This window comes from Penicillium canariense, assembly GCF_028826845.1.
Source record: "Penicillium canariense strain IBT 26290 chromosome Unknown utg000007l_segment0_segment0, whole genome shotgun sequence".
NCBI lineage: Eukaryota > Fungi > Ascomycota > Eurotiomycetes > Eurotiales > Aspergillaceae > Penicillium > Penicillium canariense.
In genome coordinates, this window is record NW_026622734.1 from 374,603 (window position 1) to 393,808 (window position 19,206).

The 19,206-nt window shown below is 53.2% G+C and overlaps 6 protein-coding genes across 6 annotated transcripts; 4 read left to right on the forward strand and 2 right to left on the reverse strand.

Annotated features, from left to right (window-relative positions):
• Positions 1 to 23: 23 nt before the first annotated feature.
• N7482_009167 (DUF4334 domain-containing protein) lies at positions 24 to 619 on the reverse strand (the record flags this gene model as incomplete). The annotated part of the gene is made up of 3 exons (XM_056691291.1): positions 24 to 185; positions 270 to 546; positions 612 to 619. The coding sequence occupies 3 exons, from the start codon at positions 617 to 619 to the stop codon at positions 24 to 26; spliced, it is 447 nt and encodes a 148-aa protein (XP_056538997.1).
• A 4,182-nt stretch (positions 620 to 4,801) lies between these two features.
• On the forward strand, positions 4,802 to 5,696 carry N7482_009168 (uncharacterized protein; the record flags this gene model as incomplete). Its single annotated transcript, XM_056691292.1, has 2 exons — positions 4,802 to 5,041; positions 5,100 to 5,696. 2 exons carry the CDS (start codon positions 4,802 to 4,804, stop codon positions 5,694 to 5,696), a joined length of 837 nt encoding a protein of 278 aa, XP_056538998.1.
• Positions 5,697 to 8,833: 3,137 nt separating this feature from the next.
• On the forward strand, positions 8,834 to 10,534 carry N7482_009169 (putative amino acid permease family protein; the record flags this gene model as incomplete). The annotated part of the gene is made up of 2 exons (XM_056691293.1): positions 8,834 to 8,990; positions 9,072 to 10,534. 2 exons carry the CDS (start codon positions 8,834 to 8,836, stop codon positions 10,532 to 10,534), a joined length of 1,620 nt encoding a protein of 539 aa, XP_056538999.1.
• Positions 10,535 to 11,704: 1,170 nt separating this feature from the next.
• N7482_009170 (uncharacterized protein) lies at positions 11,705 to 12,016 on the forward strand (the record flags this gene model as incomplete). Its single annotated transcript, XM_056691294.1, has 1 exon — positions 11,705 to 12,016. The coding sequence occupies one exon, from the start codon at positions 11,705 to 11,707 to the stop codon at positions 12,014 to 12,016; it is 312 nt and encodes a 103-aa protein (XP_056539000.1).
• Positions 12,017 to 12,274: 258 nt separating this feature from the next.
• On the forward strand, positions 12,275 to 14,215 carry N7482_009171 (S53 family peptidase; the record flags this gene model as incomplete). The annotated part of the gene is made up of 3 exons (XM_056691295.1): positions 12,275 to 12,383; positions 12,458 to 13,428; positions 13,493 to 14,215. The coding sequence occupies 3 exons, from the start codon at positions 12,275 to 12,277 to the stop codon at positions 14,213 to 14,215; spliced, it is 1,803 nt and encodes a 600-aa protein (XP_056539001.1).
• Positions 14,216 to 14,555: 340 nt separating this feature from the next.
• On the reverse strand, positions 14,556 to 18,130 carry N7482_009172 (uncharacterized protein; the record flags this gene model as incomplete). The annotated part of the gene is made up of 4 exons (XM_056691296.1): positions 14,556 to 16,179; positions 16,244 to 16,398; positions 16,564 to 17,081; positions 17,137 to 18,130. The coding sequence occupies 4 exons, from the start codon at positions 18,128 to 18,130 to the stop codon at positions 14,556 to 14,558; spliced, it is 3,291 nt and encodes a 1,096-aa protein (XP_056539002.1).
• Positions 18,131 to 19,206: the final 1,076 nt, after the last annotated feature.

Here is a 19,206-nt window from a genome sequence, read left to right on the forward strand (position 1 = left end):
AGCCCGAAAATATATATATCCACTTATTTGTACAGATAGAAATAATACGGCCCCGCCTGGGTCGTTTTTGAGTCCATTGCACCAGCGAGCAGGTTATCGTTCACGTATCTGAAGTAGTCAATGATGGGGAAGTCGTCATAAACCATCGCGGTGGAGACAACGCCACGGAACTCAATCTGGCGGAGCTAAAATGCACAGCTATTAGCCCTCCACTCTAGCGCCAGACTCAGGCGATTCAAATTCCAATATCATAGACGTTGTACACTTACTCGAGCATGGCCCCAGTCCTCATTCCAGGCCCGTGACCCATCCTCCTTATAGACCATAATAGGATCCACATCCTCAGCGGACCGGAAAGTCTTCCCGGCCCAGCGCATCTTAGTGAGCTTCTCCTCGGTCGGATGGTTTGTGTTAACGTTAGCGCCAATCCAAGTTCCGATGAATTGCTCGGGCTCGACGGGCTTTAGTTTATCGAAGACAGCGAGGACCTCATCGCAGGAAAGATCGGTGCGCTGGACTAGCTCTTGGTATTCCTGTTCCGGCGTACTTGATGCCGAGGTGGGGTCAGCCCGAGCCAGGAATTTTTCAGGGAAGTTTAGAGGTTGATATACAGGGACATGATGTTGGAAGTACTTGGTGTGAAGTTGATAGCTGAGATACTCGATAAATAAGGGCAGTAGTTGGACAGAGGCGGTCGGATTGCTTTGGATTATTTCTGGGAGACTCTAGGGGCTACTTATTCTCTGCGAGCAAGGGCATATAGTATGCAAACCTGCGTCATGGGGTTATTAGTTCTATTGATTGACACACTATTAACCCGATGCCGCCCACTAGGCTGCGTCATAGGGCTCATGTATATTTCCATTCCAGGCGATATCGATCGGCCCCTCCATGAGAATTCAATCGTCCTATTAATGTGCTGGGAGGAACAGTGGGATCCTTGTAGATCGCAGCGATCATGATCCCTCAAAGGGTAGGGCTACAGGTGTCGAGTTTCCGTGTTGGGTGGCAAACAGCAGACTCGACCGCCGGGGTAATTCGTCATAATTGGAACCCTTTCTGCTCTCAATCCCAGCGAGTGTAGTAACGGAGATACTATATAGTACATCCAAACTAACGATTATCGGGACGTGCGTTGGAAGGGAAAGCACAGGCTGCCCTCACGGAGTAGCTGAACCCGATGAAAGATCCCACTCGCTTGCGCCACACGTGCCATACACTCGGTCCGATGAGATCGCCGTGGCCGGTCCCGAGTCAAAAATGGAGGGGCAGTGATGGACGAATGAGCATTGGTGAAGACTGAACAATCCTCAATCCCGAACTTACCACTGACGGTTGGAGCTTTCTTCTGTGGCAATTTCCCCTCCAAACCGACGATAATACGGTACACTCAGGTAAAATTGCGAACAGGTGAATCGGCTTCTGGTGTCTTCAGCCCGACGCACGTTGCACAATGTGCGTCACCGGGCTTGCAGATCGTGCTACCTTCGCGGTAAAGCCTTCCACCGCTGTTATGGCAAGCTTGCAGGGCACTTCACGATCACAAATTTCGGCAGGGTCGATGGGGTTCCTCATCCGGCTCTTGTGCATTGTGAGGTGGGTCGGTATCAGTAGCCCGTTTGTACGGTTTTATATATTGAAGGATTTTCGTCAACCACCGATGGGTGTTAGGGATTAGAATGGTAACCGGGCTGCTTTTCTTGGTACGAACGACTGTCTCTGTCCATCCGATTGATCAAACACGGTCTATTCTTACTGTTAGCTTTCCAGTACAGTATGGGCAAGACGGGGGTGTTCGTTCTTCAAGACCATTCACTGGCCAATTGTCACCCTACTCATGAATCGAGCAATGACGAACCCAGGTGATTCTTTTGACACTGGCCACAATTGGAAGCTCAAGCCCTTGAATTCCGAGTCAGATGGATTATCAAATTGGCGTTACCCATCTCATACCCAAGACGAGGATGTCCTGAAGAAATGCAGCCAGGCAGCCTTCGTGCCTCTTAGCACAGCGGGTGAGAATATATCCCTCCATAAACACACAGATCTGCGCAGTATTGGGCACCCAAGGCCCTCTAGCTGCCGATGGAGATCCCGCCGCGGAAGCCAGAATGCGGGGAAATGCCTGGCGTCGGCAGTACGATCCAGCCTCGGTCCGTGGACATGGCCCAGCTGCCGATTTTAGGTAGCTCCCCATCCGGGCCGAGAGCTTGCCACGTCGACTGACCGTAGCATGGACATGAAGTAAAGGCAAGGACTCGTCAATTAACGCAGGGGCAACGGTCAACACGCAGACTCCTCTAGGTAGGTGAAACCCCTCCACCTAGGTCGGACCCGGGGGTGGCTGTTCGGGCTGGCTCTGATAGATATACTCTCTATTCAGATAGGGTGATTCCATTTGGCGGATGATTGCGAGAATCCCTTGACGTAGGTCCTATTTGAAGAGCCACAGATGTACTTTCTAGCAGTGAATGATTGTGTAGAATCAATGGGACCTACTCAACTCGAATTATCCAATTATCTTGATTTAGCAAGGCCAATGGTCAATCTCAGTCCTAAGATCACGGCACTCGGATCAAGAAAGATACAGCGTCAGCAGATAATCAATATTTAACGATTCTTCTCACCACAAGCACCGGAACTGGTCACCGAAACTGGGTCCTCATAAGCTCTATCCCGTACCTAATTCTCGTGCAGAAAAATGACACCTGTCACGGGAACCAAAAATTAGGCAATACTATTGCAACAACCCGGTAGAGATCGGGTTGAAACCCTTCACCGGGCCCACCCGAGGGAAGATTCCATCCGGATCACCCCACAGCCCAGAGTGGCACCTGACAGGTGAAGCAGGGCAGCCGCCGGGTCAGCGAGAATTGCGTGGCTCCCGAGTGGCCCGGCAGGAGTCCACTACCGTCGCACTAGCCCAGGCCTAATCTGGGTATTTGGGTGCCAGATGGCCGTGCCGTCTCCACTTGTTCCACCACCCAGGCGAGGTACACGATCTCGGATTCACGTGCACGAGGTTGGAGATGTCGGGCTTGTATGAATGAGGTAGGCATTCGAAGACAGTGCGGAGGCCAAGCTGTTGAAATTATCTCGTCTCCTACAGTATTGCCCGGGTCGGTGTCTGCATGTCTTCCGCCATGGATGTGATTACCGAAGTTATAATCTGCCAATAACGATGCTAATGCCAATGCCAATTTACCGATAGCATTGGCAGCGTAGAAATATCTTGACTTGATCCTCGCGTAGACCCTGTTTAGGATGACGGTGGTGGCTTTTCAGGAACAAATATTCTGCTTGCACATGCTGGGTCCACAAGCAGAGAAAGCTGCATGGAGAAAATCCTGCCGAGTTATTTCCGTTGTATCGGCGGCAGCATACGGTGGCATTTCAGAAGTCACTGTCTTCTTTCCTTTCCGCCCCTCCGTTCTCTTTTCTCCTGCAACGTCAGATCTGCTCTACCAGTAATGCTAAAACACTTGATTATGATCAAAACGCGAAATGATGCGGGTACCACCCTTCTGCCTCAATAATAATAGCCTGCGCCCTATGATGTATAGTGGGTGACAATCAAACTAGAGTATGCAGATTCCGCAGATCCCATGGCCGCTGCGTTTTCAAATTCAAAAAAGCGTGCATACCGTCGTTATTTCCCATATTCATAGCCTCGGGCAAATCTTATACAGGTTAGTTATCCTTCAGCAGGATGCGAGGGTCTTAATTGGGTACAAACCTCGTGAGCATGGTAGCCAATCCCATATGTTATTTTTAGCCTGCCAAATTGATCACCAGCGGATCGCCCTCGTCATGCAGGTTAACCGGGCGAGTCGCCAGCCACAATCAACTCGGACGAAGCAGCATCGGGCAGGGAATGAATTGGTCTGGCTAGGAGTTGAGGCGACCGAGTCAATCAAGTAACGCTGATTGGTGAACAGGGAGGATACGTAAGGGAGGTACTTTTGGACTATTGGACTGTTCTGGACTGTGCAAAATGTACTCCGTGCAGCAGCAATCATAGCAAACATAGCTCGGCTCCGAGACTCGGCCGGGTGCTCGGCGGGTCCCGTTCTTTTGCGGGCGGCCCCACCGCTGCCATTCCGTTGTTGGCCCGGCTGCTTTACACCCAGCTGGTGTACTGCTGGGCCTTGCTGGGCCTGGCCCAGAACTTCAACGGTTTCTCCCACTCCCACGACATGAACACTCGGAACGACTCACGGCTGATCTGCCCTCTTCGGAGCCGGCCGTGTGCCAGCTCTGCTATCCAGCCTGCTAAGGTGATCTCGGCTTGTCCACACCGAGCGAATCGTAGTGGCTTAAGGAGCACTACGCCGTTAGTGGAGTAGGGTCTACCTACACTAATAGGATCTATTCCGCTTTCGAGCTGCCAGGCCTGACATCACAAGTCCATTCTCGGCACGCTCGGTCAAGCAAGCGCGAGTCGTCATCACTCCGGCCCCTGTCCGTTTTATTTTCTGTTGAGTACCCGAACGGATATATAACCTTAGCCAGCCGATAGGGGCCGGTCTTCTGTTCCATGGTTAACATCTCTAACATCGATCTGAATTCCTTTGATATTCTTCGATCCCTCCCCATCGCCACACAGCCAGTTCTTGCTCGTGCACAAATCTTTATATTTTGTCCTCGAGCCTTCCCCACCTTACCGTCTGCCCAGCTTGTGCATGATCGCAACATGCCCCTTAGTTCTATCATGGCATTCAATCGCCCCAACCCATTGTCCAACCTCTCGTTAGAAGAGGAGAGATACCTCAGCCAGCAACCGAGTTCTCAGCCCTGCTCAATGGATTTGTTTTCTCCTGTCACCAAGGACTCCGACTCTCTCCCGGGCAATTGGTCCTATGACAGCGCCATCGACCTGTTCTCCCTGGATCCCGCCGGCATGGACCCCAACTCGTTCGAGTTCGCCGACAGCTTGACCAGCGCCAACTCCAAAGATCTCTTCATGGATCCGTTCGGCACCCCAACGGCGATTAGTGGGTTCACCATGTCAACCGCAGATGACACCGTTTCGCTCTCATCGGTACAATAACCGCCATCCATCCCCAACCCCTCCTGTAACCTGACTGACGACATTGCAGGATCTTGACAGCGACGACCAGTCCTGGTCTGTCGGTGCCCGACCCTCACCAGACCTAGTCATGTCCTCGCCCCGCACAACAAGGCAATCGAGCAAACCAACAACCCGCGCCTCCCTCACCCAAAGCACAAGCACAACAACCTCCTCAACACGCTGGTCGTCCAGTCCCGAAATCAAACCCCAGGATAACCTCGCCCCACGCCCAGATAAGCGCACCCCCTCCACCTCCACCCGCAAAGCCCGTAGCCTCTCCGACGACTTCAACACCGACTCCACCACCCGCTCTGGCAGCACCCAAGACACACAGGGCCGCAACGCAGCCAAGCGGGCCGCACACAACATAATCGAAAAGCGCTATCGTACAAATATGAACGCCAAGTTCCTGGCGCTCGAGAAGGCTACCTCCCCCGCCGCGGGCCACAAAACCGGGCGAGCGGGTGCAGGATCACTGAAGAAATCGGAGATCCTGAGTAACGCGCTTGCGTACATCGAGAGTGTGCAGTTGGAGAATCAGGCTATGCGGAAGGAGCTTGCCCTGCTCACAGGGGGTAAGTTGTCTGGTGGTGCGTGGGGACGTGCGAAGCAGGGTCGCTCTTGAGTGGCATTGGGTCGAAGTGTGTCTTGCCAGGGTTAGCAGGTATAGCCCGTTGGCACCCGGCGTTTTTGGGACTGAGTTTGCATTTCCTTTTCCCATTTTGTTTCGTTTTTCCGTTTTGCTTGTCTTTTTTGCTCATGACCGTGACACGATATATATTCAGGTTGTCCGCATCCAGCAATCTGGCGGTCGGAGTTCTGGCTTGGGCATCCATTCAGGCCTGGTCATGGCCATGCAGACAATCACAGTCATGGTTCTATCTCGGCGTTTCGGAGAATTTTGGATGGATTTGGATTTGGATTGCATTTGGGTCGTTCGGTCACTCTCCCATCATTGCTGTTCGGGTCCCGGTGACAACAAAAGTGTGCTTTTGCTTTCTGGATTCGAGATTCCCCAACTTGCGTCGGTGTGTCCGATAGTGGTTCAAGCATTAATATAATTGCCAAGACTCGGATGATTTGTCTTTTTCGTGCTCGTGCTTCCTGTTCATGATTTCTCGAAAGGGGTCAGATGATGAATGGAGTAAGGCTTGCCGCAGTGTGGTTTGAAGTGCTTAAAATGGAAAGAATTGTGTTCGCTTGGTGCTGGATGGGCGAGGAGAGCCGGCGGAATTGGCTGAGGCAGTTGGGGCTCGTGTCTGGACCTGTACCTGGTCTTCCCGATTAGGATATAATTGCGCCAACAGAACAGTACGGACTGGATGCATAAGAAGGATCGTAAGATGTTCTGGTCACTTCCTTCTTGATCAAGAAGTCATGCTAAATGCTGATCACTCCGCAGACATTATATCCAAAAAGACGCACCTCTCCCACCAAAAGGACACCGCCGAATCCGTACTCGGCTCCTCACCCAGTCCAACCTTGACTCACCATTGGGCCAAGTGATCCCAGCAAGCTGCTGAGTACCACAGAACAGCTTGAATGGGCAGCTACTCTCCGGGCCTGACCATGTGTTACGCGGGATGTCGCACGAAATCCATTCCTCGAGCAGGACGTGAAACCACATCACACAAAAGGAATGCGCCTCACAAAACCAACATTCCGCTCCATCCGCCCCAGAACGCAACTCACCCAGTGCGTACAAGCATGCAGTCAGTCCTGCATACCTGGGCTTGATACACCACCTATTAGTCACTTCCAGCCAAGCCCGGCCAGGTGTCAATTGATATCATTGCCAGTCGCTAGGCATTTTCATCGCGAGATATTGCTCACCAGACAAGCGCCACCTATCGGGGACAGAGACTATCGCATCAGATGACAGGACAGACAAAGTGGGCCCGCAAATGTGATTCATGCCGTTCATTCATGACATTTGGAGAATGGAACAAGGTCATCACAAAAGAAGCAGGTAGAAAAAGCCTCAGCGCGCTACTGCGGATATCGGCTCGGCCAAGTCGCTTGGAGACGACCTGGCTATAAATGCCTAAATGGGTTTGGCATGCTGCGCGGTACCTGAGTATCGCTTGGGCGACGACACCTCATGATGGAATCATGATGAAGAGACCGTTACGCAATATCTGAATATGCGAACATGTCGATGGCGAGATAGACTCATTGACGGAGAGGGTCATGCTATCGAAAGCTTCACCCACATTTCAGTTCCATCGATTGCAAGTCTATCTCAAATCTTTCACGACACATCATTACGCCTTGACTAGACCTCAAACGGCCTGAAAAGGAAACAGAAGGAGAGCTCAAGGCCGAGCGGCGACGCAGGCCAATGATACACATCACACAGGGCTGTGAAGCTCCCGGGGCCAGTGTGCCGGATCGTCTAGGTAGCTCGAGCTGCCCGTTTCTGCGGGTTTACCGTTTGTCATAGCCCGCGGCCAAGCCCACGCCGATCTCTCCGCCATGTTCCTACGTTCCTATCCCCGGGGCCCTTCATCCAAGAGTGGATCCCCGGGCCTCGCGTCCCCAGATCCGTCGGCGGCCAGCAACCCAACGCTGCTGCCTCACTGGCCGAGCCACATCGTCTCGTCTTTCCTTATTGCTTTGGCCGTAAGCTTTCCCCGGAAAAGTGTCTTTGGGAGCCCGGGTCACGTTCTGGGCGGGCGCTGAGCTGAGCCTGGGGTACTTCTAGAGCAATTGAGTTTGTGCTCGTTGTACACCGTCCAGCCACATTCCTGCAATCCGGCATCGGGGCACGCAGTGACTCCACTGACAATGGAGCCCATCTGATATGTCGGCACTTGAGTGATTGTGTTATTGGGCTGTTAGTACATCTGATTTGTCTCATGCGGTCATACTCTCAGCGGACTTTTAGCCGCTGCGGCGATAACGGGCTTATCGACCGCATAGACTTGCTCTTTTCGGACTGGCCTTGCCACCGACCCGAAGTTGCTTCCATTGCCGAGAGGCAGCTGCAGGGTTCAAGGAAATGCAGAAATGGATGCTAATAGAGTTATAGGGCGTATAGAGGGACGATCGTTCAATGGACCTGCTTCTTGAGGCTAACAGCCAGGCAAGGCAGGGTAGTGGGCGTTGATGTATGTAAGCTGCCACTGATCGGGGGTAAACCGCTCCCTACCACAAAACCACTATATTGCCGATAGTTTGCTCCAACCGATCACTCGAAGCAGAAAATATACATTCGATATCCAAGATAATCTAATTCCAACTCCATATTCTAACATCTATCGCATTGCTTATCGAATATGGGGAGCATCAAAACAATGGGCCGGCGGCCCACTCAAGGAGGTCCTGCCGAGGGCGGAACGCTCCCCGCAAAAAAAATCCGGTCGACACGCGGTGATGGTTTCTATTAGCAACAGCTCGCGAGTCCATGACCAATTGACCAATATCTCCCAGGTCGACCCGTTAAACCTGCCAGACGCAGCTTGTTCATTGGCCCCCAGCTTTATCTGCGCCGGCCCCGTATTTTCCCTAGAGCAAGTGACAAGAGCTACAGCGCCTGGCTGACACGGGTATCGCTTAGCCTTTTTGGCCTACCACTGCGCGAGGGGTTGATCGCACGGGGAAAGCCGCCTCGGGCCAGCTATATAGAAACTCCCGCTGTCCTTGCATCTCTCCCCCTTTTCCTTCTAGTTCCAACTCGGAGGCAGAAAATGGGCACGCCTCTTACTGTCCTGCCAAGAGAATCGATCTTTATTCCTTCCGGCTGAGGAAGTCACCCAAGTTATGGACGTGGAATCAAACTCGCTCCCCCTCAAGCCACGCCTCGAGAATGAACAGGATGTGCAGGATGCCACCGACCTCGCAGCCCTGGGACATGCCCAGGCGCTGACCCGCAAATTTAATATCTGGAGCATGCTCGCGCTCGCTTTTTGTGTTCTGGGTATGCATTTCTTTCTTCGTGGGCGCGCTGCCGCTGCCCTTGCCGTGGCAAGACGGGCTCGCTAACAACTGCCTCCGACAGGAACCTATTCTACATTTGCCCAGGATCTTAGCAGCGGCCTCACTACTGGTGGCCCTATCACCATCCTCTGGGGCCTGGTGCTGGTCACGGGTTGTAATCTATGCGTGGCTCTCTCGCTGGGCGAGATGACGAGCAGCATGCCCACGGCGCTTGGCCAGGCGTATTGGGTGTACCGCCTTTGGGGCACGCCGCTCGGGAGATTCGTCTCGTATATGTGTGCTTGGATCAACACTTTTGGCTGGTGGACCCTCACCGCATCCCAGGTCGCTTTCATGACTGAGTTCCTGCTGGGCGTGAAGACCATGTTCCAGCCCGACTGGGCCGGTGCAGACAAGGGCTGGCTCAACTTCGTCGTGTATATTGGCGTCGTATTTGCTTTGACGCTTGTCAATGTCGTCAGCTGCCGGCGAGAGCAGATCCTGCCATGGATCAACAATTTCGTCGGCGTCTGGTTTGCCGGCTTGTTCATCGTGATGTCGCTGGTCATGCTGATCTGCGTCGGCGCCAAGAGCGACCTGCACTTCCAACCGGGCTCGTTCGTGTTCGGCACCTGGATTAACCAAACTGGCTGGAGCGACGGCGTCGTCTGGTTCACTGGGCTGGTGCAGGCTGCATACGGCCTGACCGCGTTTGACTCGGTCATTCACATGGTCGAAGAAATCCCCAACCCACGCCGCAACGCGCCGCGTGTCATCTGGATGGCTGTGCTCTTCGGCGCCATTACTGGCTTCATCTTCATGGTGGTCTGTCTGTTCTGCATCCAGAACGTCGACAACGTCACCGGCGCCAATCTGCCCTTCATGGAGCTTATGCTCGAGACCGTCGGCCAAAAGGGTGGCGCCACCTTGATCGCCCTCTTCATCTTCAACGGCCTGGGTCAGGGCATCAGCGTCCTGACTACCGCCTCCCGGCTGTCCTGGGGCTTTGCCCGTGACGGTGGGCTCCCCTTCAGCCGGTATTTCAGCCACGTCGACCCCGTGTGGCAAGTTCCAGCGCGGGCGCTATGGGGCCAGGGTGTTATCATCGGGCTGGTGGGCATCCTCTACCTCTTCTCCAACACCGTTCTTGAGGCCATTCTATCCGTCAGCACCATCGCGCTGACTGTCTCCTACGGCATGCCCATCATGGCGCTCCTGGTCGTCGGCCGTGAGAAGCTGCCGCCCGGCGGCTCGGCCGGGCTTGGGCGCTGGGGCCCGTGGCTGAACTGGACCAGTATCGTTTACTGTGTCATCACCTCCATCTTCTTCCTTTTCCCTGGCAGCCCGAACCCGGCGCCAAGCGATATGAACTACGCCATTGCTGTCTTTGGCGTGATGCTGGTTATCGCGGTTGCGTTTTGGTTTATCCGGGGCAGTCGGACGTATCTCCAGACGGAGGATGCGATCGCTCAGATGTTCTATGCGCAGCACCTGGAGAATGCGGAGTCGACTGCTGAGCCGCGCTCTGATGCCGACTCGAAGTAGAGTTGAGTGGTAGTCTACCTGGGTGGGAGGGTTGGCTGGATCCATTCCAGCAGCGCTTGGGCTTGGTCTTGGGCGTGTTGCACATATATCATTATGGTGTTGATATTGTCATCCTATCTGTGCCTCGATTAATTTAAACATACCTACTGCGCGCTACCACTCCCAAATTAATATATTCATTTCACATTGATATTTTGCCTCAAATGTTGCTCGTACTGTCCGAAATAACTCTCATTAATATGACAGTTGTCTTGATGGTTCCTCCAGTTGCGTTTTCGATCTCGCCCGACAAACAGCACGTGCAGCTTACAGGCTTCAAACATTTGTTGACAGCCTGCACCCAACCTGAATATTCCAATGGTACCAGCATCCCAGGGACGGGGGACTTGTCCAAAGTCACACTACACGACTCGGAGGGATGCGGGACTGATACCCAGACTCCTGACAGGTAGGACCTGGCCACGGCGCGATAAGGTCTGTATTCTGCTTTCTGGGTGGTGGGTTCAGTAATTGGAGAGATCGAAGCAGAGTCATTGCATGACGGCCCGTCTCAATATGCAATTTGCACCGATGAGACGGGAGGGAGCGGTCGCGCCTTTTCCAGCCACAGCCGCTGACTAGTGGATTAGTCCGTCCAGCCTCTTTGCAATTAACTACCTCCACGATCAGAAACGAGGGCTCTTCCTCCCACTCTAGTGAGGCTAATACCCTCGCTCTTTTATCATTCATCGCCACCCAGGCTTATCGCGTGTTTCTGATAGACATCCACCACTGTTGGCCTTTGTGGAGACTCCGCCATCCGATTGGCCTACACGCATTGTGATTGGGCCCAATCAACGCGCCAAGTCGACGAGAGCTTGGCAGGGCCAGCGATGACTGCATTCCATTGTCAGCTGCACAGCTATTGCACAATGGTTCGAACGATCGGGTTGACGGAAGTTGAACAAAGAAAAGGGTTCGTCAGTAGCCGCCTCTGCGCAAGCGCTCGGGCTCAGCTGGCCACCGATCACTCCCAAGGCCCAGCCACATCGGACCCTTAGAGCAGCCCCTCGCTTTTGTTGCCATGCCAAGCGGGTGGGTCCTTTTCCCCTGCCGATCATCGCGACACCATAAAACTGGGGGCCGGGGACAGGGGGGGTCTGCTGCTGCGCGACCACGCCCCAGGTCACAATGTCTCAGCGCCGGCGGAAAAAGGGAGGGGCAGGCTCCCATAGCCTCCCATACCGATCCTATCACTGGTTATCTTCCTGCAGCATCATTTCCCAGCGGGTGCGACGGGCGATGCGACGAACCGTTGTAACGAGTGGAAGGCCGCCGCAGCACCGCAGGCCGCAAGGCGGGCGATTGGCTGGGAGCTGCAGCGCCCTGAACCGCACATCGCGGCCGACGGGCATCCGCGTTGGCCAGGGTCCACTGATGTCCACCGATGAGACTCTGCACGGCCAAGACGAGGAGGTCCGGCTGGGCAGCCCAGTGGCTTAACTTAAAGCTTGCCGAGTTGCCTGGCTTGGCCGGGATTAGACTCGCTCATTGCACCACATTCTTGGTCCCACTGTTGCTCATTCCCCCGGGCCAATGCAACCATAGTTGACCATAATAAACAGTCTGCCGCGGGTCTACCCCTCTCTCGTGTCATTCATTCCGGGCTATTTGGTTATTTATACTTTTGGCATTCGCTTCGGGGCCTCTCTGTTCTGGTTGGGAGTCGTGTGTTGTGTCTAAATTCGCTCTTTTATCACCATGTTTGCGTCCCTGTTGAACCGCGGCGCCTTGTCGCTGGTGGTGGTTTCGCTGCTGGCGTCCAGTGTTGCGGCTGATGTATTCGAGAGGCTTGCTGCTGTGCCAGAAGGTAAACATATGACCTTCATTCGCAGAGTTCCTCTCCATCTCGCACTCATAGCTGATCGATTGCCTCTTCTACAGGATGGCAATATTCCCGAACCCCTCGCTCCAACCAGCCTATCAAGCTTCAGGTTGCCCTCTCCCAGGGCGATACTGCTGGGTTCGAGCAGGCCGTGCTGGACATGTCGACCCCTGGGCACCCGAATTACGGGAAGCACTTTCGCAGCCACGACGAGATGAAACGCATGTTGCAACCGACTGCTTCCTCTGTAGATGCCGTGCGGGACTGGCTCGAGGACGCCGGAATCACCGATATCCAACAAGATGCGGACTGGATGACATTCCACACGACCGTGGAGAAGGCCAATGACCTCCTGGAAGCCAACTTCCAGTACTATATCAACCGCTTCCACCATGTCGAGCGCCTGCGAACCCTCGAATACTCGATCCCCGGCTCGCTTGTTACCCATGTCAACCTCGTGACGCCTACCACTCGCTTTGGTCAGCTGCACGCCAATCGCATGACTCTCCACGGAAAGTCCAAGACCGCCGATGAAACCTTCAAGAAGGCCGTGCTGTCCGCCAGCACTGACTGCAACAGCGCTATCACACCTCAATGCCTCAAAGAGTTGTACAAGGTCGATGACTACGAGGCGGATGAGAGCAATGGCAATAAGGTCGCATTCACTAGTTATCTGGAACAGTATGCGCGGTATTCCGATCTTGCTTTGTTCGAGCAGGATATTGCCCCCTATGCCGCGGGGCAAAATTTCACTGTTATCGAGTATAATGGTGGTCTGAATGACCAGAACTCGAATTCTGATAGCAGCGAGGCCAACCTGGATCTGCAGTATATCGTTGGTATCAGCTCCCCTGTCCCGGTCACCGAGTTCAGCACTGGTGGTCGTGCTCCTCTCGTCCCGGATCTAGATCAGCCCGACGTGAACAATAACAACAATGAGCCGTACCTTGAGTTCCTGCAGAACCTTGTGAATATGGACGACAAGGATCTGCCTCAGGTCATCTCTACCTCGTATGGCGAGGACGAACAGGTAAGACGAACCAGAAATATACCTAATCATAGCGCGCCGAATACTCACTAACCCTACCCCACAGAGCGTCCCCGCAACATATGCCCGCAGCGTCTGCAATCTGTTCATGCAACTCGGGAGCCGCGGCGTTTCCGTGATCTTTTCCTCCGGCGACTCTGGCGTCGGCGCAGCCTGCCAAACCAACGACGGCACGAACACAACCCACTTCCCGCCCCAGTTCCCCGCCGCCTGCCCATGGGTAACTTCCGTCGGCGCGACAACCAACATATCCCCTGAACGCGCCGTCTACTTCTCATCCGGCGGCTTCTCCGACCTCTGGGAGCGCCCAGATTGGCAAAACGCCTCCGTCGCCGCGTACCTATCCCAGCTCGGCGATCGCCAAGCAGGCCTGTTCAACGCCAGCGGCCGCGCCTTCCCCGACGTCGCCGCCCAGGGTCAGAACTACGCCATCTACGAGAAGGGCCGAATGACCAAGGTGGACGGGACGTCGTGCGCTTCGCCCGCTTTCGCGGGTATCATCGCGCTGCTGAACGACGCCCGCATCAATTCCAACCTGTCGACTATGGGCTTCCTGAACCCGTGGCTGTACTCGAACCCGGGTGTGCTGAATGATATCACCATTGGCGGAAGCACAGGGTGCGATGGTAATGGGCGATTCAGTGGACCTGCGAATGGCGGACCTGTTGTGCCGTATGCGAGCTGGAATGCCACTGCGGGCTGGGATCCTGTGACTGGTCTGGGCACGCCGAACTTTGAGAGCATGTTGATGGTAGCGACTGGGAACTAGCTACATTTTGCATTGGCATTTATGTGATACATTTGTCTTGGGTTGTCCACTGTTGAGTGGAGGGCTGGTGATGAGACGCGATGCGTCCCGGGTGGGTGTATATAGATTCATTGTTCACGACTTAAATTCAGATATATACTGACATTTTTTGAAGTGTTTATTCAAGATTCTTCTAGCAGGCTCTCGTCAAAAGCTTATGTCGGAAGACTCAACTTGAAAGCTCGTTAGGTCGCTCTCGATGTAATCTGGATATGGGGGATGCAAAACCAGCTTCAATTCCGGGCCCTCTTTCGTCTTGTCCTGAATAATATTACCTGTCGATGCAGGGTGTAATAGATTGCTAAACCAAAGATCTAGTATTCTTGGCGCCATTCCTCAATAGTAGCTGCATAACCTCTGTGTGACCGCGAAGAGAAGCAGCCTGCAGTGCATTACCAAACTCGCCGCCCTGTATATTCACATCGGCGCCATTCCTTAATAGCAGCTGCACGTCCTCTGTGTGACCGCGAAGAGAAGCAGCCTGCAGTGCATTACCAAACTCGCCGCCCTGTATATTTACATCGGCGCCATTCCTTAATAGCAGCTGCATAACCTCGGTATATCCCCCCGCGGAAGCAGCCTGCAGTGCATTACCAAAGTAGCCGCCCTGTATATTCACATCGGCGCCATTCCTTAATAGCAGCTGCATAACCTCGGTATATCCTCCCGCGGAAGCAGCCTGCAGTGCAGTATCAAACAAGCCACCCCGTTTATTCATATCTGCGCCATTCCTGAATAGCAGCTGCACAATCTCCAAGTGGCCTCGCGAGGAAGCACCCTGTAGTGCATTACCAAAGTGGCCGCCCTGTATATTCACATCGGCGCCATTCCTTAATAGCAGCTGCACGTCCTCTGTGTGACCGCGAAGAGAAGCAGCCTGCAGTGCATTATCAAACTCGCCGCCCTGTATATTCACATCGGCGCCATTCCTTAATAGCAGCTGCATAACCTCGGTATACCCTCCCGCGGAAGCAGCCTGCAGTGCATTACCAAAGTGGCCGCCCTGTATATTCACATCGGCGCCATTCCTGAATGGCAGCTGCACAGCCTCTGTACAACCGCCCATAGAAGCAGCCTGTAGTGCATCTTCACCATGCACCTTTAGATCACCCTCCCTATTCAACAGCAGCTGGACCGTGTGTTGGAGACCTGCTAAAGCTGCGTAGTAAAGTGGGGGCATCTTTTCATATCCAGGCTCGAAAACGGGTGGGACAGACGGATCTAGGCAAAAGGCCTGCTCCCAGGCTTCGTACGCTTCAACCTGCTCCAGGAAGAACTTCAAAATACGGTCCAGCACATGCTTTTCTGTCTCACAGATTTTCGCATGGCCCATCCAATATCGAGCGGAGTATACGAAGAATGGGTATTCCTTCGCAAGCTCCCCAGTCGATTTTCGAGTATCGAGCTGCGACAAGTATTGAAGACACACTGTCGTGATATCTCCGCTTGCAACAGTCAAATTCAAACTATTCTGGAATAGCATGCCGACATCACTGCTCTTCGGGTCAAAGCTGGACACAATTCGATCGGATTTGAGATACTGCTGAACAGAGAGATGAGCTAACTGAAGTTCTGTCCAGCTCTTCCGATAACGCTGCTCTCTGACCACGAGTGTGACCAAACTTGGACAAAATTTCCCAATCTCTCGGGGGTCTGGCATTCGAAATGTGGGATCAAAGACAGGGTGTCCGCTAGGATCGATAGCAACAATATCCACGGCCTCTTCAATTGTTAACGGCGGCTCCGAATAAGTGAGAAATTGCAGGATTCGGATTGCACAGTCGCGATAGTCTTCGTCGATACCGTTCAATATGCGAGCATACATCTCTTCTAATGTCCTAGGAAGAAGTTGAAGCGACTTGCGAAGCCTCGGAAGATCAAGGTGCTTCTGCAGATTATCCAGTTGGCACACGGCTAATCGAAACCTATATTGCGAACACTTATCAGCCTCAAATTTGCAAGTTCATCGGCAGGAAACAATTTCCTTACATTCCATCCGCTCTCTGCATAATTCCAGTCTCAATTTCGTCCAGCACTGTCGGTTTCGAACACCACCTCGCAAAATCTCGACCATTTCGCAGTTGTTCATGGACATATAGGCGAATATCAGTGTTTACAGAGCCAGGGCGGATCGAAACCATCCCCTCGCAATGCAGCCAACGATGTAGCTCTCATTCGATGTCGGCTTCCCTCCGGCTAGTGACGAGAAGGCAGACTCCCGTGTGGCTGGTCTTAATGAAAATTTTCAGCCAGTGAAGAAGGTCGGTTCTCTCTCTGCATTCATCCAGAGCATCTATAACAATTCTGACCTTCTGAACGTGGCTCAGCAGTTGCTGAAACGCAGTAGAAAGTGACTCGCAAGTTGGTTGCCGGTCGCTATTTTTGTACGCCTTAATGACTCGATCTAGTTCTTTTCGGGTGTCCTTGGATCTTAAATATAGTTGACCGATGAGTGACCGAACAAGCTGATCAAGTGTCTGCTTCTTCGTATCTGTGAAGTCAAAGAAAAACTCCAGGATAACGCCTGTGGAATGGAGCTGCTGATTCAGGTAATCGATAATGCTGGCGCTAAGAACCGTTTTCCCGCACCCTGGAATCCCATATAGCCAGAGGGTCTGACGTGTTCCCACATACCATTCCTGGAACGAGGCACTTTCGAGAAACCAGAGTCCAGTCCCTGCCTGTCGCTTCTTTTGCGCCTCATTCAAGTTGGTTGAAGTATCAGGGGCCGAGAGCCACGTTCTAATCTGGTCGAGGTGACGATTTGACTCCAGGCTTTCCACCGCCGTTTTGGTTACACTGACTATAGCATGAATCTGCTGGATATCTACATCATTTGCAGCAATCAGTGGACTATCCATTAAACAGCTCAGAATACTAACCGGAGCTGAGCACCTCTAGAGCCGTTCGCGTCTCTTGTAGCTCTGCAGTCGGCACATAACTAAGAAGCTCCTTCCCATATGCCGCAGCCGTAGCAGAAGCATAGCGCTGCCACCGATCATTCTTATGCGAATCTGCGTAATCACTAACACCCCTAATAACGAGGCAGGGAAAGTGATTCATCAAGCCAGCAGCTTCCATCTCGAGGCAGATACACTCCTCGCCGATCTCCTCAAACATCCTGTCTCGTGATATAGCATCCTTGACCAGCGTATTGCCAGACGCAATGATACCATAGTGAACTTCCGGATCAGTAGTCTCACGCTCCGCACGATCTACCGTCTGCATCTCCTCGCAATCATGGCAGTCATGCCCTCCTTTATGACCGTAGGAGGATCTGAACAGTCGGTCATGTTCGAAGCCTTGATAGGAGTACCAATTGGCGCCCTTTTTCAGTTTTTCTGCGGCGGTCAGGAATTCGGGGACTCTCGATTCCCCCAACTCGTGCTCCGCTTGGAGACTTGCGAGAGCGTGAAGAAGGACTCGTGGAGGCAGGCTAAGAAAGCCTTTCCGCTCCCATCTCTGATTAGACAGTGCCTTGCCCAGATCGTACTGTAATAACCCCCCGGTTGTTCCCCGCGGCTCACTCACGACGATATCCCCGAGCCGGATATCACGACCTTGCTCCGGCCTCGCGATGCCGCCGCCAATCCCCACTAACAGACTGATTCTAATATTCGGGAGTGAGGAGAGTAGGCTCGACGCAGTTGTCGCCGCAGAAGTAGTGCCATATAAACCCGCAGGAAGTGAGGCAATCACCACATTGTGCTCGCCCATTCTACCCCAGCTATATGAGTTTGAATCAGCTTGGTGCTGGACGAAGCCGCAGGGCTTATCATGGCGCTCATCAAGCATCGCAATCGCTGCGGCACGCTCGATGGGTAGAGCTGAGATCCATCCCACCGTATACATATCAGAGCTTTCCAAAGATTTCATGGTCGCTCGCGTTTGAGAAGTCCAGCAAGCAAGTTGGATCGATATCGGCAGAAGATTTGATCAAAAGACTATCTTCTTGCCGCGTTGGCGCTGAGTTGGGCGGGGCGGGGTAATGTGATGCGGCTGAACGTGGCGGAGCTTACCACCTTCAGAATGCGGCTTAGGGCAAGCGGACATGGACATGATGCCTGTGCCCAACACCGAGATTACAACCAAACTGCCGGTCTGGAGTTTCAAGCTGTCGGTACAGTTCGCGGAACATGAAGGTTGATCCAGTGTAAAATCAGAATTTGCAAAGCTGTGGATACATGAAAGCACTACTTATTCGGCCAATGGTGTTGTAGTCCGGCCATGATCCGCATAGTAACTCGCCATTGTAGTACGAACAAGCCCATTCTCCTCTCAAGTAGACTCATGTTGCTTTTTCAGTTGTCCGTTTCTTGACTTGCCGTCGTTTTCACTTGGTGTTGGTGGTCACACTTGGTAATGCTTCGTCGTGTCGGAGATGATTGGAGCCCAAAGATGTTCGCTGGAAGGTGGGAAACTGCCCATAGCAGTCATGGGCTGAGTCGGTTGCTGTCTGCTTCGTGTTCAGTTTATGCCTTACTGGTAGGGAACTTGCCTGGCGTATTAAGAGCGGGATGTACTCCATGGGGGACGTTGGCGCAGACATCAGATCCGTGATGACCCAACACATCCAAAGCCGGCCAATTTCCTTATGCACACAATGAAAACAGGTAGCAGGCCCATCAAAGGCACCCACCGACGGTAAGGTGTAGTCTATATAGAGGATACATCCTCGGGCAAGCAAGGTGGCACCCCTATACAGACTACACCTTACCGTCGTCAGGTCTCTTTGATGGTCCTGCTTCGTTTGTGGTTGACTGTGCGCGTTTCCAGGTAGTATATATTAGAGCTGTGACCCTGAGTCTGTGTAGTCAGCAAATCTCAACCACCATCAGGGCTATCACCCAGTCGACGACGGCAGCCATTCAAACCATTTGGCCATGTTCATCATGCACAGAATGAAACCAAGTAGCAGGCCCGTCAACGGCACCCACCGACGGTAAGGTTTA